Genomic DNA, 25,851 nt, shown 5'->3' on the forward strand with positions numbered 1-25,851 from the left:
CAATTAGCGCGAACTTGGCCCTCCGCCCCTTGCCGCCTCTCTGTTTCCCCCTATTTGGTGTGCTTGCCCTTCCCTTCTTTTTCCACATGAGGCACAAAAGGCAGCCAGAGCACAGCATGATATGGTACAATTATTTGGGTGAAGGTTATCGGGTGACCAACCAACCAACAAACCAACAAACACAAAGAGTACAGAGTCAAAAGTTGATCCGACGACTCCTTTTCCGATATATAAGCAGCCTATATAGGCAACCGCTCTCCTCCGTCCCCCCTTCCTTACCATTTTATGGCTCACTTTGTTTCCAGTTTTCTTGTTTTTTCGACTTATTCGGTGTGCCCAGCCCATTTGGCCACCATTTCTTATGCTATGCTTCTTTAATGATGAGTTTTAATTTTTTCTTCATTTTTTTTTTTGCTGGTTTTCGCCGCGGCTATTGCGTAAGCTCCCCCCTCCTGTCCTCCTACCCTGTCTTTGAATGACGAAGTCGTTTGCCTGCCTTTTACTTTCTTTTTGGCCTGTGCCAAAATGTTTAAGTTGGCAACAAAATAATAAAAAGAAAAAAGAGCGAAAAGAGCGCTTACTTTTTTTTTTCTCTCCCCCTCTTCTCTACAATTCTCCATCTTGGCATTAGGTTTTTGCTTTTTATTTATTTTTACAATTAAAATTAAAATTTCAAATAAAAAATCAACAGAAGATGAAGCAAAACTTGTTGTTGCCAAGTAATTTGCATGAAAACCGTTGATATAATAAAACAAATTAGCAGCGGCAGAGGCAGGCAGCAGGCAGAGCAAACAAAACAACAAAAAACGAAAAAAAAAACTCAAACAAGGCAAATACTTATAATTCATTTTTATAGTAAATAAATCTAATTAACATATAAGCGGATTTTAGCTTAGCTTTCAGGCGAATGCCAAAGGCGCCTACTACCGCCTACTTGCAAGACTTAAAATATAAAACAAAGAGTGCGACAGAGACAGAGAGAATGTAAGAAAAAGAGGGAGGGATATAGTGTATGCCTGTTTGTGTATTCAATTTTTACTACGCAATGACTCAAAGAAACTCACGCGATCGCCATATAGCACATATATGCGTATATATATATAGTATAGGAAATATATATACAATACGACTGACTATATAATGTACTATACTAAAAATGTATAATATAAGCAAAAAAAAACAGAAAAAAAAAATGGTCAGCGCGCGCTCTCTGACCAACGCGATTCTCATCTGTCATCTGCACAGTGGTACAAATGTGTGGCAAAAATGCAAATTAGAAATTGACATGCAGCAAATGATAAGCAATAAATTTTAGAATTGAATTCTTTATTTTAAAGATGTTTTTCTTCCCTTCTTTTTAAAGGAAAAAGTTTCTTATCAATGATTTGAAATCATTTTCTAAACTAAACTCATTTCAGTTAATCTTAGTTGATTAATTTGCCTGCAAATTTCTTTTTTCTTCAAGTTTAAAAGACTTAAAGTTTCGTTGTTGTTAAAGCTATTATATTTATTATAACATTTTATAGAGCAAGGAAATTTCATATATAATTTGTATAATTTAAACAACAAAAACAACTGCACACACACACACACAGACACACACAGAGTCGGCACACGCAAAAAAAAAAAAGAAGACCAAAACAAAAAGACAAACAAAGTTGAAAGTTGAAAACGAGAGAAAAAAAATCTTTGTGTATAACTTAATTCCATTTTTGTTATTTATTTTTTTTGTTTGTTTGTTTTTTAGAAGAAAGTTTAGCTAAAATGTTGAGAGAAGAAGAAGAAGATAGAGAAAATTCATGAAATGAAATGAAATTGAACAAAATTTTAAGTTTAAAACAAATGATCCAAGCACAAAGTAGTGACAAAAACAAAAACCAAACAACAACAAAAAAAAAAGGTGAAAAGTGACAGTGAATAATGTTGAGAGCGCCCACACAACATATTGTGGAACTTGGCTTCGGTAAGACGACGACGACGACGACAGCAGCAGCAGCAGCAGCAACATTGCCAGTAACAGCAGCAGCAACAGTCAACAGCAAGCAGCGTAAAACGACATTGCTACAAAAGCTTAGACAACAGCAACAAAAACTACTGCAAAAGCAATTGACAACGACGACGACGACGACTGAAGTGGACGATCAGCAGGAGAAGTTTGAGAAAAAGGAGCACAAGAAATCAGCAGCAACAACAACAGATTATTATTTTAGACAGCAGCAACCAACATTGTTGCTACTGGCCACAACAGCAACTATAACGATCGAGGAGGAGCAGCAGCAACAACAGGAACAGCAACAACACCAAAAGAAAAAGAAGAAAGAGCCAACTAGCTATAATCTGGCAGCGGCTTTGAGGCGCAACAAGAAGCCAAAGACAAACAACAGCAGCAGCATTAGCAGCAGCGGCAGCAACAACAGTCACAGCAGCAATCAAAGTTGTCGCAGCAACATTAGCAATAATAATAACAACAACAGCAGCAGCAGCAACAATAACAACAACAATAATAGTTTGTCTAATAGTTGCATTAACAAACATAACAACACTCATTATAAAAACAGTAAAAACTGCAGCAGCAGCAGCAGCAGCAACAACAACTATACAAGCTACAACAACTACATAAGTAATTACAATTGCAAAACAAGTGAACAACAGCAACAGCAACAAGCGTGGAAAATATCAACAACACAGCAGCAACAGCAACAACAACAACATCTGTTCATTAACAACAACAGCAACAACAACAACAACAACACTGTTTCTAGTGGTCACATCATCATGTCTCCCACTTCGCAAGCGCCCACCCGAACATCTTTATTCGATTCTTGCCATCGCAAGATTCGTCTCATTGGCGGCGGTCCAGTTGCCTTTTTAGGCGGCCTAGTGGCGTAAGTTGATAATAATAAAATTTACATAAATTATACATACTATATACCTATCTATATAGCATAACTAATGTGTGAACTTGATGTCTTGTCTTTTGAGACAACAAAATCAACAAGCACAATAAGTGTGGCAAATAGAGCCAACTATACTAGGTGAATCCAAATTTTCTATACATCAAAAGTTATCGAACAATGAAAAAGCAATCGAAAGTCCCTAGAAGTGTTTAGGATTCGCTAAAACTGAGCAAACTGACAATTTTCAAGCACTTTAGCACTGATAACGTTCTGATTATGGGTCTAGAAATCAAGCTAGTCCAATATTATAGTTACATCAAAAGTTATCAAACACTTTAACAACAATTTAACGATTTTTTAACGGTTAGAGATCTTCATAATGACTTAATTCATAATTTTGATTAAGTAACTATAAAAGAGTATAAATTTATCGACCATTCAGTAAACCATAATGACATAATAAGTCTAGAAATCAAGCAAGTCCTATATTATCGATATATAGCAAAAGTTTTCGAACAATGCAACAGCAAATCAAAGTTTTTCAAAGAGCTCAGCGATGATTGCACGACGATTCAACGATTTTTTAACGGTTATCGATAACAAAAATCAATACGTAGCAATAAATCGATATATCATTTCTATATATGCCTTCTTGTAAATCTTACTCGACCATAGATTAGTTAAAGTTTATTTGTGGGAATCTTCTTGATGTTAATAATGGTCAATAACACTTTTCCCGATGCCCAATGATGATAAATGTAAACCGTTAATCCAAGTATTTCTTAATTTTTTTTTTTGACATTCGCAGTGAGAATTTTATGCAAATTACAGACAATTTTAAACAGATTATGTATATAGATTTGCATTTAATTTTTATTTTATTTAATTTTATTTGGGAGAGAAGGTCTCTTTTGTTAAGATATCTCTTTTGTTGCCGCATTACCGTTAGTATTAATGTTTAAAGGTTTGTTGGTGGAGGGCCAGAAAATTGTAGAATATACATCAAAAATTAGCCATACAAAGCAAAGAAAAACCATTGTAAGAAAAGGTGAACCCAAACAGAGCTAAAAAGATAAATGCCCGAATTTTGTTGTGTTGTTGTGCGTTTCAGTCATTCTTTATGGCTTTAATTACTATAATTTCTCAAGCGAACGAGCGAGACCGACAACTAAAAGCACTTTGTAGTGCAAATTCAAGGTTCAAGCGGTAATTAAAATATCAAAAACCAAAAGAAACCAAGAAAAACAAAACAAAAGTAACTTTGAAACAAAAATTTTTATATATGCATAGGCCTCTAAGCCATATAATAAATAAAAACAAAGAAAAATCAACAACATTGGTCAAATAGTTGTGTTTTATTTTGAAGGTCAACCCGAGCCAGTAAGCTCTATTGGAGCTCTCGAATTCTCTCCATGTGTGTGTGAGTGTGTCTGTGTTTGTGTTAATGCAATGTTAACACGCAAACGCAGTCTTTAGATATGGTATATCCCCCCCACTAAAATATATATATCACAAATATGGAGTGTGTGTGTGTGTGTGTTGTTGGGGGATGGTGTGTGCTTCTTCCTTATTTATTTTAGAATTCAAATTCAAATTCAGTCCGTCATCTGTCCAGTTCAGTCAACTTGAAAAACCACAGAAAATTAACATCAGTTTGAAATGATTAAGCAAAGTTAAACGACCGCCCAAAAATAAACCCCAGTTGAGTGAGCGAACGTTGACACTGTTCACTGCTAACTGCTGCTGCTGCTGGTGCTGCCCCCGTCAACACTTTTTAAGTAAAGTGCGCTGAACTGATAATTAGTTAGAAAACTAAATATTGACAATGGAATGAAATTTCAAAAATACAATAGGCAACACAACTTGAAGTAAACGAGATGGAAGAAACAGATGAAAGAAGTGGGGAGTAAATTGTGTAGGGGGTAGGGTAAAAGTAAAATGTTTCCAAGTTCTCTTCTACTTATACATTAGTTATTTGTCTGTAAAGTGTAAACATGCAGCTCACACACACACACACACATACACTTACTTAAACTTAAAGAGTAGAATAAAAAGAGAGTCTCGAATTCTCAGTTCCTTTTCCTTAATATACAAAGTTTTAATTGATAAATTCGATTCTTTCCATATACGTATACGTAATAATTGCGTATACGCAATGTTTGCAATAATTTAATAGATGCTTGTTCTTTAGAATTATTGCATTTATAACTGAAGAGATTACTTGACTTGTTTCATCTTTGATTAAAGCTATTCTTGGCTTAATGCATTCTTATTGGCCAAATACTCGCAATGAACTTGCCTTGCTTTATTACGTATAAGCAATATTTCCTCTTTATTTTTGGCAAAACCTTATATGCCCCAATATAATAGTTCAGAAAGGGTATCAAAAGAAAAAAAAAAGGCATCAAAACAATGACTAACTGTGTTTGTCTGATGATGATAAAGAAGACGTAGAAGAAGAAGAAGACCAAAAACCAAAAACCAAGAAGAAGCAACAGCTAACAGCTCATAACAACCATCATTTGTTTTTGTTGTTGCTGCTGTTGTTGGTTATTGCAAGAGGAAGAGCAGCAGAAGCAGAAGCATATGAAGATGATGATAAACCTGTCAGGCACAAAACACACACACACACTCGTACACACACTCGCACACACACACACACACAGGAAAAGGCAACGTGTCAATGGCATAGTAAGCAACAACAGAATAGAAATTTGCATAATAATGTCCATGCTTGATGATGATAATAATGAGTTGTTTTTGGTTTTTTCTTTTTTTTTTTTGTGTTCAAGAAGTTTGAAATAAAAAAATTTGAATAAAAAATTATGTAAACACAAATATAAATATGAAAAGAAAAATCCCTCCACACATAAATGAGTAATATTGTCTTAAGACAGAATTGTGTGTAGTGTGGCCCCGGTTTGAGCCAAACAAAAACAACAACCACATACCAATTCACTTTACTTCAACTTCATTTCATTCTTCTTCTTCTTCTTCTTCTTTGTCTTCACACTATATGCATTTTAATGTTAACTGTACGTGTATTCCCCCCACTCACCCCCCTTTAACATTATGGCTAATTGAACGCTGTCAAGCATGACAGAATTGTGGCTCATTTTGTGGTTTGTTGTTGTTTCTTTCTTTTTTTTTTTTTGTTTGTTAAGCGTTTCTCTACAAAATTGGCAAAATCGAAATGATTTATCTATCCGCATAAGTAGTAGTAGTCACTAAAAATAGACACCAAGTAAATCATTAGATGACTTAAGATCGATTCTAAGCAGAGAAAGCTTTCCGAAAGCATCTCCTTCTCCTTTAAACATAATTCACTACATTTCTATTAAAGTGCGAGATCTCTCGCTCTCTCTCTCTCACTCTCTTCGTCTCTCTCTCTCTCTCTCTCTCTCTCTCCGTCTCTTTCTGTCTGTCTTGGCACCCTCGCAAAACGTAAACGTTGCGATTCCATCATTTATCCCAAGCATTTGGATAGAAAGCGTTTTGCAAGTATTTTTATTCAAGTTGCTTTCACTTTACGTTGCAAAGGAAGTTAAGTGGACATATTGTGTGTGAGTGTGTGTGTGTGTGTGTGTGTGTATGGCTTGGTAGTTGTTGCCTCAGATTTTCATGCTTAAACCCAACTGTAATGTAGATAGATAGTGTGTACCAATGTGTGTATATGTGTGTGTGGTGTGCCTTACTTCATATCTTAGCATTATTAATCTTGGTCCAAAAGCCACTTTCGCCCTTTACTGCTCTTCTGTGTTTGTTGTTGTTGTTGGGTGTAGCTGGAAGTTAGTTAACTTTGCTTCACATCTGTTTCGTTTTCTGCTCCAGCTGTTTCTTTTTTTTCTCATTGCTGCTGTTGCTGCTTCTTTTTCTACATCTTCTTGGACTAACGTTTTAATTTCCTGTACCAATTTTGATATATATACGCAAAAATTTATGTTTCCATTTTGGTTTTATGGCCTCACCACTGACCACTTTAACGGCTTTTGGCAATTTACGAGCAGCCCAGAAAAACAGATTTTCTTTTCTTTTTTTCTTATATGTAAAAAGAATATTATGTTGCAAATAGATGACAAAAATTTGACCACAGATGGGATCTGTGTTTGCTCTTCTAGTTGGCTGACTCCTCCACCTCCTCCTCCTCACCTCTCCTACTCTGTTTTATTTAAATAAGATTACAAAACTAAGACCATCCAGACAAAGAATAACAGGTGCTTTGACCTCTATGTGCTCCTTTCTTTACTCAAGTTTTATCTTTTCCTATTCTTCTTCTTCTTCATGTTCATTGACATTGTGTAACATCGTAAGTTCTGATGTGTGTACACACTGGAACACACACACACACACACACACCCAGACTTAATGACTCTGCACAACAAAAGTCGAGCAACAGCTGTTGGTGAGACAACAAAAAAGTCTTCAGTTTTCTCAAATTATAGACATGAAAATTAGTATTTCGAGTCCAAAAACAAAAAAAAAAAAGAATCAACAGGGCATATCAGTTGATTCAAATTAGAAATGCTTCAGTTATTTTTGTCAGGTAATGCTTAAATGAAAACATTTCGCAAGAATCTTACCTCTATTTCGATTTACATTCAACCTCATTTAATGATGCAACTTCAAGTCATTAGAAATACTTCCTCTGTGTAGATTTTCTTCTCTCATTGCAATTATGTTTGGCACACAAGTTTAAGATTCTCAATGATAACTGACCGACGACCTGTCTGTTGGTTTGGTTGGTTTGGTTGGGGCCACGATCTTAACTTGATTCGTATATAACGTTAGTTGTTTGTTTAGACTAACACTGAGACTGAGACTGAGACTGAGACTGAGACTGAGGGTAATTATTTGTCCATTAGCCCCCAACCATGTGGGGCAAAAACTGTTAAGAAAAAAAAGCAAATTTGGAACACAACACTCTTTGGGGGCAACACCAAAACTCCAAAACACACACACACACACACATACACCCAAGGGAGGTCAGCGGAAATTTCTATTTCCATAGAATTCAACAGAAATCATGAGAAGATAAATGGCATTGGTTGGTAGTAGACTAAATACATTTATATGTTTGTAGGTATAACAGTAACAAAACCCCGAATGTAGAATATAATAATAATAATAATAAAAAAAAAAAAGAATAGCAACTTTTTTGTTGACATTAACAATTAACCTGCAACAAGAAGAGGTTACATTTACAGCAAAGATTCAAGAGTCATTCTTCTCCAAATGTGAGTCAATCTTTTCACTTAATTAGAACCTTAACGAGCTTAAGAGAGAGAGAGAGAGAGAGAGAGAGGTAGATAAACCGTTTGTAGTTTAAAGTTAAGTCAAACCCATCTATATCCTTGATAGGGAGTAGCTTAATCAACAGTTTGAACTTATCAAATGAACCTTGCAAGTAGATTTCTTTTGAATTTTCACATTTAAACTTCCTTTCAACACTTTTTTTTTTGGCTTTACAACAAAAGAACTCATTGGTCTTAGCTTTTTTTCACCTACTTCCGTAAGCAATCACCAAAAAAAAAAAAAAAAAAAACTAAAGTGACCATGTTGTCATTAGGTTATTTTGTTAATGTGAAAATATTGCTTTAAGCCAGAGTTAACAATGGGGCTACTGTGTATTGAGAGGGCCTGGCCCTTGGACCGACCAACCTAGTGGCTTAGTACAACATAAATGTATGGGGGTCGGTCACTTGTCTATATCTACATACACCAACACATGCACACATGTTAATTCATTATAAAAAAAAAAGAAGAAAAACATTAATGTAATTCATTGCTTTTATTTTGATGGGCTGACTTTTCTACCTGTCTTTATGTATCTTTCTCTTTCTTCCTCTTTGTCTCTCGAATTTCACCCGCATGCAAAAAAAAAAAAAAACAACAACAAAGATATATGTATGCAATTATCGTATATACCTTTCGGATATATGTTTGGATCTGGGTGTGTGTGTGTGTGTCTGTGTGAATTTACGTAGCTCATAAAATGTGTTACCTTGAAGCTGGTTGCTGGTTGTTTGGTCAGTTTGTTGTTGTTGTTGTTGTTGGTCATCAAGTTCCGGCTGCGGCTCATTTACTTGCGAAGCTCTTGCCCCCACTTACTCTCCCTCTCTCTCTCTCTCGCTGCTGTCTTCCACTTCTTGTGCTATCTTCTTTCTGGCATTTTTTAATCCATTTAGCCACATGTTATTGCCCATCATCAACTGACTGGCAGCAGGCAGCAAGAGTCGTTTTTCTCTTTCTGTTTTTTTTCTCCAAATACTTTCCATTATGATTATTATAATTTTGTTGTTGTTGTTTTCTTTCTAACCTTCATCAACAAAACATTAATGTCAGTAAGTTGTCGTCACCCGCAACTCAGTGAGTGTTCAAGGCGGTGGAAGGAGGGGGGGAGATGGAAAAGAGTGCCAAGTGCCAAGCCATGTTATGAGTCATCACAACTGCTGCTGCTGCTGCTGCGAGAGTCTCTCTACCTACCTCTCTCTCTCTCTGTCTCTCTCTCTGTCACTCTGTCACTCTCTCAAAAATTGACGCCAAACTCACGTTCTTCTCTGCGTCCAAGCCAAGTTCGTTTCCCCCCAATTCCTCCCTAGTCCCCACCTCCCTTTCCATCTATCTATCTCTTTTTGTCAACTTGTTTCGTTTTATATATTTTTTTTTTCTTTTCTTGTTTTCGTATGCTGATTGTGTATCCGTACACCGCCAAATGGGCAACGGTACTTTTTGCAATTTATGGCTGGTTTGACGGAGGTTTCTGTTGGTTGTATTGGTTGGATTGGAAATTGGCTCAGCTGATTCATATCGTTTCGAATGAAGACATTTTGGCCAATTAACCATATCCCAAGAAGTAACCCACCCCTCCGTCCCCTACAAAATCCCATTTTCAATATCCGAAAACCTAATTAAAATGTAGAAAATTTCACTGCTTGGTCTGTCTGTTCTCTGTCGTCTTTGTGCTTGATTAATGCGTAATTCTTCTATTGTTTCGCCATTGGTGACAAATACATGTATATACCGCTCCCACAACTCCCTCCTCCTACCCCCGCCATCATCATTATCATCATCATCATCATCATCACTTGCGTAAATGGAGCGTGGCTTTGATAGATTAATGCCTTTTTGCCATGAGTTATTTAGAATGTTTTTATATAATGTACGCATTTCACCATCACCAATGTTGGTGGGGGGTTCTATATGGCTAGATGCTGGAAGGGGCAGGGGATCATGTGCATCAGAACTTAAGCACTATGGTTAACTTAATAGGTTAATTGGGCCAATTCTCGCTCAATTCTTTTTTATACATATTTAGGGTTCAGTAGATTGTTAGCCAAATATTCAGTCACTTACATATCAACTTGTTTCCATTTGCGTCACGATCCTTTGCACACAATCCTGAGATATGAATGAATGAGTAATTAAAAAGTTGTCGAAATTATAAACAAATTTTTTGTTTGTATGGGAATTTACCCATTTGATGTCACTGTCCACTGATTGTGAGTTAGATCATTTCTGGGAATTTCAGTTTTTTGTTTTTTTTTTGTTCACATTGTTCAAAATATTCCTAAACATGTGTACATAACAGTTTTGTTTTTTTTTTTTTTGCTGTCTTTAAAATTCTATTTCTGTCCATTGAATTGTAGAAAAATTTCAATTCATTTGCCTTTGTGTATGTGATTCTTTTTTATTAATTTATGGTTTGCAAAATTTTTGACACCTTTCGTCCAAAGAAGTGAGAGTGAAAGAGACAGAGATATATAAAGAGGAAGCGAGAAAGAGATTGTTAATTGCAAACAACACGGAACAAAATGAATATTAATTGTTTTAAATAATTTTGAACTTGGCAAAGGCAAACGGCAGCAACAGCAGCAGCAGCAGCAGCAGCAGAGGTAAAGACAGAGATAGACAGCTGTTTCTTGGTTGTTTTATTTCGGCCTCTCTCTCTCTCCCTCTCTGTCGCTATGTCTCAGTCTGTGTGTTTGTGACATTCGTCATCTGCGTCATTCGCGAGCTACAGAGAGCAACTGCAGACAACAACAAGAACATTGTCGGGCGCATCGCTTGTCGCATGTTTGCATAACGAAAATTTATGTGAGCTTCATATTTGCGCAATGCACAATTGGAAAGCTCAAAAAACAAAACCGGAAATTACCTTTTACCACAACGAATAATATATACACTCACTCAACACACACACACACACACAATTGTCAAGTTCTAATACCGATCACGTTTATTATATCTCAACACTTGAACGATAATCAAAAAACTAAAGAGCGGGTTGAAGAGCCAGCAATTATGATGCCGCAAAATTGATTGAAATCAAAATTATTGCTGCTCTCCTTCCACTCGCATGATTATGACTGATAACGAGCATGCACATGTCAAAGAAGATGTCTTTTTTGCTTTCTTTCTTTCTTTCTCTGTGCGTCACCAACAAACGATCAGAAACTGTGAGTGAGTGTGAGCAAGAGGGTGTGGGGAAGAGGCTACAAACAAACTGCCGTTACCAATTTCATTCAAAGTGCAAGGCATCAAATGCGAAAGGTGCATGCATGGGAAAGAGATAAAGCAAACAAGAGAGAGAGAACTTGGTCAGTGAGCAAAACAGCGTGGGAGCGAGTCATAGTGGACAGCTGTTTGACTTGGCTCTTTCTCTCTCTCTCTCTTCTAACACACAAAAAGCTATGTGTGGTCGACTTCGCTGCTGTTGCGCTGCTACTGCGCTGGTGGCAAAGGTGCGCGCGCTCTCGGTCGCCTTCGACTGCGACAAACAGTCTTCTGATTCTGATTCTGCCGACACGAGGCGCGCGCGCACGCATGTAAAAAAAAATAATAAAAACAATCAAAATAATAAAAAAAAAAAAAAAACAACAAAGTATTATTAATAATAATAATCTTAACAATAAACAAGGAAAACAAAAAAATTGAAAATAAAACACGCGTCAGCCATTTTTTTCTGTTCTCTCTCTTTTTTTTTCGTTTTGTTTTTGCCATTTAAACGGGAGTGAGCGAATGTTTAATCATTATCAATCAAAAAAAAAAAATAAAAATATTAAACAAAAAAAAATTGTCGTCGTCGTTGCCCGCCTTCGTCAACGCCCTCCCCTCCCTGATTCCCCACAATCCCCGCCCCTCCACCCACTCCCACCGATTCGACACTTAAAATGGACTTGAAAAACGCGTTCAACCGGCTGATGCTGACTGTGTGTGAGAGCTCAAAGCAGCGCAGCAGCTGCAAGAGCACCGTTTGCTAGCAGCAGCAAAAGCATCAACTCTCAACCTTCAAAAAAAAAAAAAAAAACGCAAAACTTAAACAAAAATCTAAAAAGTTTGTCATGCATACATATGTTTCGCTATCTCTCTTCCTCTTTCCCACCGCCTTCACATCCCCTCTTCATCGTCAGTAGTTAAGATGACGCCAATTTGTCTACTTCAAAAGTGTTAAAGAAATAAATAAAAAAAAAAGACTAACGGTTATGCTTGTAGTATATGCATGTGATTGATTAATTGACTGTACTTAAAACTAGTGGGTGAGAGAGACAGTGTCAAAATGATGTCTCAATCAAGCAAAAGAAAGAGTTATACACTTCCCTAAGCGCCGCAAAGAGTGCTTTAAAATATTTACAAAAAAGCAATGATGATGATGATGACGAAGACGACGACGATTACAGGGGAAGGACAGAAGTACTGAAATGTGTCGGGGGGTACATATGTACCGTTAAACCATAATTTATTGATTGATAATGAGGTCGTCAGACACACACACACACATACACAAAACCTTTCCGTTGTGATTCCTGTCTGGGGAGGGGAGGGGGGAGAAGGGCAGAATTGGTTGATTGAGTTGGTCATAGTTTTCATTGGAAAAATGTGCAAATTTATTATTGTTATTGATAAGATTAACCCATAGGATTACTGACAATGACTTTAGGCACACGCACACGCATACACACAGACACACACACACACACACACACATGCACATGCATTGTCACACTTATACATTGTCTCTTACCCACATAAATTGACATCGATCAAATGAGTGCACGATCTTTGTACTTGACGGACGATTTTTGTACTTGTTCATTTTGCCTTAAACTCTTCTAACCTCCTCCCCACCCACCCCTGAAAGCCCCTTGCTCTACGTCTCTACCTAATTGTCATTAATTAAACTTGCAATCGTTTGATTTGCCATGATAATTTATGCACACACATACACACAGACACACCGACATCTATATGTTGGTTGTCTATATGAGTTGGAGGCATAGAGCACAGAATAACGCAATCAATCCATAAATGTACGTGCTCTGTTGTTGTTGTTGCTTTTTACGCTCTACCGTTACGTTTGTTCAACTTTTACTTTTTGCTTATTATAATTATTATTATTTAAATACAAAGGGAATGGGGGATAAATCAAATGCCAAGGAAAGCAAAATTTGTCCAGCGAAAAGGGGTCAACACTTTTGCTCAAGTTAACCTTTTGCACTTTCAATTCGACACAAAAATAAATGGCTTATATATCTAGACCTTGCAAAAGACTGCTCATGATTTTGGTTTTCATTTTCAAATACATACATTCTCATTTTTGGTTTTTCGAGTTTCCCCACGTATTTATATGATTTTTTAACTTGATGTAACTTCTGGATACCTATGTATGTATTTGTAATGCCATTATTCTGTCACGTTTTTTAATGCTGACTTGGCCCTTTTTTGTTGCTGTTGTTGTTGTTGGTGTTGTTGTGTTGTGGCACATTATACATAGATAGGAGCCAACCACCAAACCACCAAATGAGCTACAAGCGCATATTTATAGCCTCCAGATCTATTACATCATCGTCATCATCATTGGCATGATTGGAAATGTATGTAGAAGGAAAGAAGGGCTGGGCAAAGTCAAAAGGGCGGTCTCTAATCCCAAGAAGAAGACGAAAAAAAAAAAATACTAATAATAATAATAATAAAAAAATAGAACGATGGGAAAAAAAGAAATATTGGCCAATTCATTCGACTGCCCTGTGCTTCTCTATATCTTATCTTTTCTTTTTGAATTGTAATCATTCTGTATGAGTGTAAGTGAGTGTTGACTGCATTCTATGTACATACATATATATATCTATATAGTGCCTTGCTCACTCACACTCACACTTACAGTCACAGTCCCTCTCTCCGTTTTTATGACTGTGCCTTTTTACTATGTAATATCTGTAGAGTCATTTCAACACCTAAACATACATATGTATATAGTATACGCAGTTACTTACTCAACATCGTCAACAAATAACAAGACGCTGTTATTCTCCTCTCATAGTCATCTGAACTCAACCCAACCCAACCCATCCACCCACCCATCTACTCAAACGCACTCTATCTTTAGATAGATAATGACAGTTACGATAGAGAAGGCAAAAGGCAGAACCCATCCCCGTTCCCCGATCCGGTCTCCGTCTGACAACTCTGCCTCCATTTACTACCTCTCTACCCATTGCCCATTGTCATTGTCTATTGTTGTGTTTGTCGTGGTGCGCCTTTGTTTCTAGATATTTGGTAATACTAATATATATATATATATATATATTTACATCTACACCTACTTACATACATATGTATGTATATACAATCTAGTATATGTATATGTATATGTATATATTTCCATTATGTTGTTGTAATCAACTGCTTGTGTGTTAGTCAGTCTACTACATACATACAAACAGACAGACATACATATCTGGCCATTTATTTCATGATTTCATCATCATTATCATCATCCTAGGATGAATGTCATAATTGCTAAACATAAACACTAACTCGAAATTGCCTTTGCCTTTGCCTTTGCCTCATAGCAATACAAACAATCGAAATAAAACCATATTATTGAGCAATTTTACCATATGCTGCTAAAATGTAGATACCTAAAGCAAAAAATGCAAGAATAGTACCTAATAAAAAGTAACAGAGACTGCCCAACAGAGACTGCCTATCAGCCATATTTCGATTAATCGGTGTAGAGTAAATATTCATTACATAGCTACGATTATTTTAGAAATTAGAAGAAAGAATAGAATTCATATTAAACTATTAAAGTTTGATTCTAAGGAGCTATATTTTAAAGCTTTGAAATATACACATACATATTTCGATTTTTGCGATTATTGATTGTAGAAAAATCGATAACCAAAATTGAAATGCAGTTAAAGATGAACCAACTCTTTCGACTCTTTGTTAGGACTAATGACCAAATGTACTTTAGTTAATTTTGCTTAATGAATAGCTTCACCGACATTACATACATATGAATGTATGTATATGTAAGTTTGATTCATTTAATCGATCGATTTGCTAATACCAATTCCACCAATGAACCATATCTCACGACTCGAGTTCGAGTGCCTCGATGATAGGTACATAATACTATATAGGTAGAGTTTCCATATCTACATACTCCTGCATTTATCTAGAGTGTGTGTGTGTGTGTGTGGTAATAGAAAAAGCTTTTTAATTGATAGATCAATTTCATGGAGCTGGCGCGCGGCGTCGGCCCATTGAGAATTTTGGTTTTTTTTCGGGTTTTTGTTGTATTTATTTTGCTTCTCGTGTAAATGGAAATAGCAGTAGCACTTATCGTATGCGATAAATGGAGCGGTGGCAATTGAATGGGGGGAAGGGGGGTAAATGCGAAGGGCGGAACGGTGAAGTGGTTTGGGGCTGCTGATGGTTATATGGGTCGCGACATATGTGCTCATGGTCAGGCCCCAAATTTTGTTATACATATATTTTTTTTGGGGGGTGTTGGTGTGTGTGTGTGTGTGAGCTAGTGCATATGCCTCAATATTTGATTGTGTATGTGTGTGTGTGTGTGTGTGTGTGTTGTGCAGCAAATGGTTTTTGGCTCACCAACAAATCCACTTGCTGGCCCCAAGCAACCATTTGCTGCTGCTCTCCATTCCAGTTTACCCTCCATTAAAAACCCTAGCCACATATGGTTTTTTTTTTTTTTTGGTCTGTGTGTTTGTGTATATATTTCATTTACTTGATAATATATATAATATTGAGACAGGTTCTGCTTTGGGGTAGCTCTATGATGGATTGACTGGCTGCCTGCCTGCCTGCCTGCTGGGAGGAGATTGAGTTCTGAACCTTTCTCTTGCCCTCGAACTCATGAAATATTCGCTGTATTTTCGGGTTTGAGTACATTTTGATCATTTCAAGATATAAGATATCCTGATTCTGCTCTTAAATCTTTGTAAACTTTAATCTTATTCTTTTTGCTGTGAAAAGTTATCAAAATGTTGTTAGATAAATCTCTATTTAGTAAAGAAATTTGTTGAAATATCTTTAAACCTTTCAGGACTAGGCAACATTTTGTAGAGGTCTTAGGTTTCATTTCGAATCATTCGAAAAGTTTATTAGGGTATATGTCTTTCGATGTGTATTTTGCCCTTTTCATTTTATTTTTAATAAATTTCAAGTGCAAAATTCTTTTACTTTTTTTTTTTGCAAGGTCAGAAAGCATTTGCCCACGTGAATGTCGCTGCTGTTATTTTTCTCACTCTTTCGTTTTATTCTATTTTAACTATTATTTTTTTTCGCCTCTTTTTATTTATATATATGTTTGTATGTTTATTTGTATGTATGTGTGTGTATGTTTTATCCACCCTCCCAAGAGTCCACCCCTGGTTTAGTGGGTTGGTGGATATCTAAAAGGTGGGCCAATAGGTAGGTAGGTAGGTAGGCCCCCGGTATCCGGAAATGATGTGTTCAAATTTTTATTTATCGGTGCTCGTTTCGCATTTTAGTTTTAGCATTTATTCAGTTTGCCTCGTGTTGCCGCAGCGACGTCAAAAACAAGAAAAAAAAAACGAAATATATATATAATGCGATATAAAAAAAATTTAACGTGCCAATATATTTGCGGACTTCTCTGCCGACACATCGAAACGAGGTTTTTATGATTAACAGCGAAAGCAACAACCACAACAAGAACAACAACATAAACGAAATAAAATTGTGTGCCCTCCCACCTCCCTTCAAACCCCCCTCCCCGACCCTCTTGGTGACCCGCATGTTTGCTTGTTGTGTATGTTTGTTCATTGAATGTTCTTGTGAAATTCTTATTAAAACGTTATGCTTCTGTCTGCGCTCCGTCTCTAGCTCTTCTTCTTCACATTCTACCTCTTATCGCCGGTATAACACGTCAAATTGGTGGACAGTATTTTTTTTTTTTTGTATTTTTTTTTTGTTGGTTTGTTATTTTGTTTGTTTACCCCACAATAAGAAGAGAAATGACACACTTATTATTTCTGCGGTAACAAAAAAAAAACATTAATAAACAAAAAAGTTCTTCCTTTCCTTTCCTTTTTTTTCATGTTCTTATTGCGATTGATTTATTGATGTCAATATTGAATAGTGCGAAAGGCATTAGCCATTCGATTGCATCATTTTTCATATGAAAAGAAAAACAAAATAAAATTTGCCTTAACATTAGTTCCTTATTGAAAAAAAAATGAAATTAAGTTGAGTTTTGCCAAGTGAGTATGATAAAAAATTTATATTGATTGGTTCTCTAGTTAATATAGTATATCGAAATAAATATATCACAATAGTTTCAGAAATCCAATAAAAAAAAATATATATATGATTGATTCAGGAAACTTATAAAATTCATAATTCTATATATTTCTATTGGGAAATTTACAAAAATATTACTCAAAACTTGATGACTAAATGCTTTTCGATTTTTATTGATCAATGCACACGAAATGCTTCAAATAATTAACATAACATTTTTATTTTCTATTTTAATGTTTTTTTTTTTTTGTTGTTGTTGTTTGTTTGCTTCGTTTTTATTGCATACAATTTTAATTACACCATTTTTACTGTGACATTAAATGTTTATCTGTGTGTCTTGGGGGGGGTTATTGTCATTGTTACCTTGAAAGTTTAAAGAATTTCTGGATTCGTTTTAATGTGATCTCATTGCTCTATCGATAACAATTTCGTTACATATCTAGGATTGATAACGATAAACTAAAAATGCATTTCTACTTTGCATGATGATTCCAAGGATGGAAAATCTTTTGGTGTTTTCCACTCAATTATTGCAACCCAACATTATTCCCCATTTCGTAGTGCCTCGCCTTGATTCTAGTGAGATCTTTTCAGGCCATCATCAAGAAAAAACAAAAAACCACTCAGGCACCACCTTTTCGACAATGATGACAAGTAAATTACGTGCAACAAATTGAAATTGAAAATGAAATTGAAATGTTTCACTTCGAGGGGTTCTCTCTCGAGTCCTTGGGCATCAAGGACCAAACCTGACTGAGGGTGGCGCAGGTCACCTTCCGTTTTGCTCGATTCCATGCATATTTAACATTTTGTTGTTTCCATTTAGTTTAGTTTTTGAGATGCGGGCCAACCGAAAATTTTCATTATCACCTTAAAAGGTTGGGCTTATTGGGTATAACGAGGGAGCTGGGTGCTGGGTGCTGGGGGTTGGAGGTTGGGCTAAAATTTTAGGTGTAGGTGTGGGGCAGTGAACTGAAAAGTCGATTGCGTTTACGCCATGCCACGCCTCGGCGACCTCGCACAAATTTGTAAAATGTCAGAGATAAATGTGTGCTACAAACAAATATCCAAATATATATATGTATGTATGTACATAGATATATCGTATAATGTATGTAGATTATTTTATCGCTTAAATTTTTGTTTTGTTTTTGGTCAATACGCTTCGTTGCCTGTGGGTAGAGTAGAGCGAAATAGAGAAAAAGAGTTTGCCATGGACTCAAAGCTCAACTCGACTCGACTCTAGGGCAACAATTACAATTGTGTTAGGCCGAAAAGGGTGGCGGAAAATCGCAGCCATGACTTTTGGCGCAGCAACAACAATAAGAACAACCGAAGCAGTAGCATGATAAACATAGTGTAGAGATTTCGACAAATATGATACGACGATACGAATAACATTCATGGCATTCATGTGCTACGCATTATTTTTATTTGGTTTTATTTCTGGATAAAAGAAACAAAAAAGAAACCAACACCAACAACAATTGTTGATTTTGCGTAGTGATAAGAGCACAAGAGAGGTAAATAGTTTCCATGTGTGTTCGCTACAACAAATTCAAATGGCTGCTTGGATTTCCTGAAGAACTTTTAGAAGAAATTCCCAAAAAGCAAGTCATCATTTAGAAATCGGCCAAAATTTTGAATACATAGCTATTATATGTATAAGTACGTCGGTTGTTAAGTTTCAGAACGTTTAGAATAGAACATGGACGAATCTAGAAAATATTTTCAGAGTTAAGATTTTTGTTGCGATACTTTAAAAAATTCACTAAAATATGAAATTGAAATATTGCTGACTACCAAAAACAAACAATTTTAAATCGAATAATAGCGAGCAAAGATGTTAATTTCAATTCAGATAAATTTTGGGCGAAATTGCAAACGCAAGCCACAGTCTTGATAAAACCTTGAAAACAGAAGCAAAAGGCAAGAGGAAGTTTAAACATTTTAATCATTATTAAATTCTTTATTTTAAGAACATTGAAGAACACTTCTAAGCTAAAACCCAAGTGCTATAGCCTTCTTATCAAGGGTAAACCCTAATTTATCAGCAGCTTTTTCGAAAAAAACTCTCCACCAAGGGAGATTTCCTTTTAAAATTCTCGCTAAAAAAAAATAATATGTAATTTAGCTAAAAAAGGTTAAAGAATTTTGATTCCGATTGATAACTACTGCCAGTGCTGGATTTAGTTGAAGGGGAAACCTTCCCTTTGGTTTGAAATGTTTAGATATGGTAAAAGATATTTTCTCATCTTTCTTTCTAAAAGTAGATCTTTTAGAGATTTTGTTATTGTTTATCGATAATTTAAAAAGGCTATCATGTCATCCCCATCGATAGCATCAGCTTTTAACAATATTTTTATTTTTTTTAACAATATTATGGACAAGTGTTTCAATATTTATCGATATACAAAGAATCTAGACATTTGAATGTTTAGAAGAACATAGCAAGCTGTGCTAAAAATATCGTATCGACCAAAAGTTGCAATGCAATATATTTCGTATTATATTTTAAAATGTAGAGCTCTTACTAAGTCAACTAGACAGAACTGGTAAATTTTTTCAAAATTAGTATCCCTAGAGATATCCCTAGCTGAAAATGCTAGTTAAGCTTTACAAGTGACTAAAAAGACACGACAACGCAGGTTCTTTGTCTTTTGTTTTTGTTGTTTTTGGGTTAATACCGATCGCGGCAAATAATGTTGCCGCCGCCGCCGCCGCCGCCACCGCCCGCTGTGGGGCGCTATCATTCAGAGGTATTACTCCGGCCGACCTCCGTGTAGCATTTTTTTTTTGAATTGAGTTGTGTGAGTTAAGTTACTGAGTTTAATCGACGACCCCCCCACACACACACACACACACACATTTACACACACACACACTATATTTATTTCCCTGGACTGATTACGGAGCTACCGTTGAGAGAGTGCGACAGAGACAACACACACACAAACTGATTGAGGAAGAGGTAGAGAGAGAGAGAGAGAGAAAGAGAGAGAGGGAACCTACGACCGAACAGCAGCAGCATAGCGATAACGTTTTTACAAAAACGATTCATTTGGGCTTTGCCTCTGTTTGGCTACGGTTTTCACAGGCAACCAAAATGACCAAAATAACCAAAATAACTTAAAAAAGGCAAAGAAAGAACATCCAAGGAAAAAAATATACCAAAAAAACAAAAGCAGCAGACAAAAAAACAAACAAAAAGCCAACATCAAAGAAAGAAGAGGAGAGTTTCCAACAAAAAATAATGAGAATAACTCCAAGCTCCAAGGTGCCAATAGCAGTGACATTCAAGTCTGATGATCTAGAACCAAATAAAAAACTAAATAAGCAACAACAAATAATAGTAAAACAAAAATTATCCAATACCAATTCGATTTGTTCCCTTTCATCTGTCTCATCAATATCTGCATCGTCGTCGATAACAACAACAACAACGTCAACAACTACAGCAAGTGGTAAATCATCACCAACATTAAGAACAAACGAAAACGAAACCTCAAATCCAAATACACCATCTTCATCTTATGTGATTAAATGTATATTGAAAACGGCGCGTTTTATGTGGCAAGTGACAACGATACCCGCTAAAATTGGTGAAACCATTGGCACCCTTTATCGTTATGCACAGGATTCGGTTGATAGTTTTCTCTGTGTAGCTGGGTGAGATTTACTGCTTAAATGTTAAAACATAAATTGACAATTCTCTGATAAATACAACACAAACGAAATATTGTATATGAAAAAATATATATTTAAAAAAAAAAAAAAACTTTAATATTTACTCAAGTTTTCCTAATTTCTTATATACTTACAGCAAAGCCCGTCGCAAGGAAAGGGATGGCGATCAAAGTTCAACAGATACCAAATTATATTTGGAGGAAAGCGTTCTAGAACGTAAATTACCTGAAGCTGATCTCAAAGCCCTAGTGGATCTTCCAGCTGGTTTGGATTACAATGAGTGGCTAGCATCACATAGTAAGTACATATACCTAACCCCACTTCCTCCTCCCCCCAGTCCCAAGTGTCATTCTTATTATCAAAAGTTGATTTTCACGTGATTTTTCCATTTGTTTTGAACTACACACACACAACACATACACATGTATGTATGTATATAGCTCACTTTATCGTGTGTGATTTATATGTGATTTATACATACTAGTCTTTACTTCTACTTAGTCTCTAACTATAGAGAAATCAGTCTAAATTTGTATACATTTGAAAAGAATTTGTGATAAGCTCACACAGGTGATCCATCCCCTTAAGCGATGTCTTAGATGAGATTTTGGTATTCAGGTTGATTTGCATATAAATTAGGATTATCTCAAATACAGAAATAAACATATTCAAGCAGATATATGTACATACATATATTCATACATATAGGTATATAAATCAGTATCTCGGTATACATATATGAATGAGACACTTATCAATGGAATAGCAGGTGTTAATGTTTTGTCACTTTACATTTCGTTTCTGCTATCAGTTCCAGACATACTCATTGAGAATTATACTAAATATTTAATAAATATTTATATTCTTGATATAGATATATCTAACTGTATTGACTGAAAATTAAATTAAAATGATGGAATCATTTGATCAATTTCAACAGGAAATAAAGTATTAAAATGCTTCGTTTCTTTTTTAGATTAAAGGGGATAAGTATTTTTGAATATTAATGGCAAATCCTTGAGGGCAAAGAAAAGAGGATAAATGATCTTCTCCAAAGGCGATATTTTGTCCTATAAATCGAACAATTTTAATGGAAAGATTTTCATTTTGGCAGAATGAAGCTCTAATTTAACTATTTTCACCAACAAAATCTACATCTAAATTTTATTTTTTTTGTTTAAAGAATTCAATTAAGATGCCCCCCCATGACTGACCCCCTTCCTAACTTGAAGTAAGCTCTTGAATCATAAGGCTGAATATATCAAAAAGTAAAGTCTTTAAAGTCTCAAAAGCAAACACGTTTTGTAATTGGATATCATCACACACACAAAGTTGATTCTGAGTCATTTTAATAATACCTAACTAGCTTAATGTAATTAAACACCATGTGTGTCGTGTGTGTTTGTTTGTGCCCCTAACAGTATGCAATTGTTTGCCAATTTGTCAATCTCTGTCAACGTGAATTAATTAGATACCTGACTGTTAAACCCATTCTACCTTTTCTCCTTACACTAGTAAGAAGAGAGAAAGAGAGAGCGAGAGATGCCGCCGCTTACATCACCATTGTCATCATCATCTGAATCAGAATCGAAAGCAATTTTAAGAAAATTACATCATCTTGTAAAACAATCACTAGATATATGTATATATATGTATACATATAAATTTCATAACGCACAGCTTTGACTTTTTGTTGACTTTAATGAGGCAAATAATTGGCAAATCTATCAGCAAATTAGTACCTTCTGCTTCTGCTGCTGCCGTAAGGGTGATGATGATTATAATACTCATGATGATGATGATGATGCACACGTTTTCAATGCATTGATCTGTTCAAGGTCAAGACCCACCCAAAATTATCCAATCGCGTTTCCCCCCATCTACCACGAGAATGAGTTCATACAACAAAACTGACAATCTCTATCTCTTTCGTATCTGTGTGTGTGTGTATTTAATGCAATTTCTGTTGCTTTTGCTGACGTAATTTGCTTAAACCATTTGTGCAAATATTGAGTTGGCATTGACCTCTTCTCAAGAAGAACGACAACGACAGCGACGACGACGACGACGACGATGACAGCAGTGATGATTATGATGAACTAAGCTTATCACTCATCGACTGGAAAGAGAACATATGTTCAAGGCCCACCTGCTGATGCAGTTTTTTTTGATTTTATCATGGGCTTAAATCGTAACTCCATTCCAATGCAAATGCTCCAATTGACAAACCCAAAATGAGAGCAGGCGATATGTATTACGAGTCAAATCTTGAAAGGATAAGTAGTAAATGATAATCCTCCGAAATATTTGAAGTATATATAAAAGCTTTAGTGCGGCTTAGATTTTGGTTAATCGGGTTTCAATTTTGAAATTTAAGCAGTTTAAAAGATATAAAATAATTTATATGGAAGAAACTTCCCATAGAAGTCAGAAAAATTCAAAATTATAGCATTTTGCGAGGAGAGTAAACTTTGAAGAAGGCTCAATTGATATCTCCTCCATGCGAAATCAATATTCTAATCCTTAGATCTCTTAAACTAACTTGTGTATATCGTTGTCGTTATCTATCTTGCAGCCCTGGCTCTATTCGAGCATGTGAATTTGGTTTATGGAACTATTAGTGAATTTTGTACACAATCCGGTTGCACAGATATGACTGGACCTGGCAACAGGTAAGAGAATCGAGTTTCTTTGACAATTTTTGAGATATTAATTTTGGATTTTACAGAACGTACTTATGGTTCGATGAGAAGGGCAAGAAGACACGTGTGGCGGCACCTCAGTATATCGATTATGTGATGACTTTCACACAAAAGACGGTCAGCGATGAATCGATATTCCCAACCAAATACGCAAACGAGTTTCCCGGCTCGTTTGAGTCGATCGCGCGAAAGATTTTACGCTTGCAATTTCATGTGATAGCGCATCTGTATGCGGCGCATTTCAGAGAAATAGCGTTGCTCGGCTTGCACACCCATTTAAATTTGACATTTGCGCATGTAACCGCCTTGCACAGGCGTTTCAATTTGATCGATGAGAAGGAGACCGATGTGTTGCGTGATTTGGAGGTGGCATTGCGTCTAACCGATGACAGTAGCAGCAACAGTGGTGGACAGCAGCAGCAGCAGCAATCCCATCATCAACAGCAATCGCATCATCCACATCAGCAGCAACAGCAACAACAGCAACAACATCAACAAGATGCTGGTGGACTGTTGCCGCATGATAATACTAGCAATGCAACTTGCGATCAACAGCAGCAACCACACAACAACAGCAGCAGCAACAGCACCTCCTCATCCGAGGCAATGCCTCATGTCAATTCACAAAGCAACAATAGCCACACCACAACACCCTCAGCATCGCTGATCGATGGCGATTCGGCATCGCCACCAATTTGCACGCAACCGGAGGCTGGTGCCTCATGTAAGCCAGCCGGCAGCAGCGGCCTATTGGGCGGCATATTGGGTGATCTGACAAGCGGTGAATTTGGTGATACAACACGCTATTGCACCTCGGCAGTTCCTCAGCAGGTGGTGGTGGCGGCACCGGATGCATCTGTCACTGGCATTGGCGGTGGGGGTGCATCGTCCATTGCCGTTATGAATAATGGCACTAATCTGCTAACCGGCGGTGCTGCTGCATTACATTTAAACTTTAGCAACAATAATAACAATAATCATAATTTGAATCATCATCACCATCATCACCACCATCATCATCATCATCACCATCATGGCGGTGGGCATCATCATCAGCAAGCGGCAGCAGCGTCCTCAACAACAGCAGCAGCGCAGCAGCAGCAGCACAGTGGTCTAATACAATGCAATGCGGCGGGGGCGGGGCCGGGCCCAGCAGTTTCTGCGGCATCAACGACAACTGCCGCCAATTCAGCACCATCGGCATAGTGCGATCAGCTAAGAAATAAATTGAATATATATACCATATATGGCAAATAGCAGCAGCAGCAGCAGCCGCCGTAGCAGCAACATCAGCTGGCAACAACCAACAGCAACAACAACAACAGCAACAACAACAATAGTAGCAGCAGCAGCAGCAGCAACAAACAAACAAACAAACAAACAAAAAAAAAGAACATTAGAAATACTAGTTTTACGCAAAAATGTTATTTAATGTTATTACATCTATGATCCTAAAGTTGAAAATATTGTAAAAATAAACAACAAAAAAAAAAACAAACAAAAAAACAAAAACGAAACACTAAAAAGAGAGCAAGCAACAGCAACAACAACAAGAACAACCACATAATGCAAAACAGCAAAAAACAAAAAAAAATAAGAAAAAAAAAAGAAAACCAAAAACACACACAAAGTAATTTTAATGAGCAGAAGAGAAAACAATTCAACAAATTCAATATATACATATATATATATATGTGTATATTAGGGTGACCCACGATAAATTCAGATTAGAAAATCCTGGCGAATACCTTCCAAGTCTTTTGAGGGATCAGGATGAAAGAAAGAACTTTAAATAATTGTAATGATAAATGATTTAAGTCTCTTGAAAGGACATTCCACTTAGTTCTCAGGAGAGTTGAGATTTCAGGGACAGATTTCCTTAAAAAGCATAACTAACTTACAAATGCAATGGAATAAACGTCAATGGGAATTATAGGGATCGTTTAGTTGTATATTAATAACTTTAGACGGGTTCCTGACGTTTAAGCTAA

General features: G+C 36.3%; 1 protein-coding gene across 1 annotated transcript; it reads left to right on the top strand.

Annotated features, from left to right (window-relative positions):
- Positions 1-1,849: 1,849 nt before the first annotated feature.
- On the top strand, positions 1,850-24,977 carry LOC6639315 (MOB kinase activator-like 2). Its single transcript, XM_047012117.1, has 5 exons — positions 1,850-2,885; positions 21,295-21,455; positions 23,734-23,830; positions 23,887-24,870; positions 24,917-24,977. The coding sequence occupies exons 1-5, from the start codon at positions 1,921-1,923 to the stop codon at positions 24,975-24,977; spliced, it is 2,268 nt and encodes a 755-aa protein (XP_046868073.1). The 5' UTR covers positions 1,850-1,920.
- Positions 24,978-25,851: the final 874 nt, after the last annotated feature.

The sequence above is a fragment of the Drosophila willistoni genome (genome assembly GCF_018902025.1).
Source record: "Drosophila willistoni isolate 14030-0811.24 chromosome XR unlocalized genomic scaffold, UCI_dwil_1.1 Seg144, whole genome shotgun sequence".
Taxonomy (NCBI): domain Eukaryota; kingdom Metazoa; phylum Arthropoda; class Insecta; order Diptera; family Drosophilidae; genus Drosophila; species Drosophila willistoni.

Excerpts from the sequence above, each read along its gene's own strand:
- LOC6639315 (XM_047012117.1), top strand. The coding sequence starts at position 1,921 with ATGTTGAGAGCGCCCACACAACATATTGTGGAACTTGGCTTCGGTAAG. Across the intron at positions 2,886-21,294 it reads TTTTTAGGCGGCCTAGTGGC|CAAAGCCCGTCGCAAGGAAA; the intron begins GTAAGTTGATAA and ends ATATACTTACAG. Across the intron at positions 24,871-24,916 it reads CATCATCACCATCATCACCA|CAAGCGGCAGCAGCGTCCTC; the intron begins CCATCATCATCA and ends CATCATCATCAG.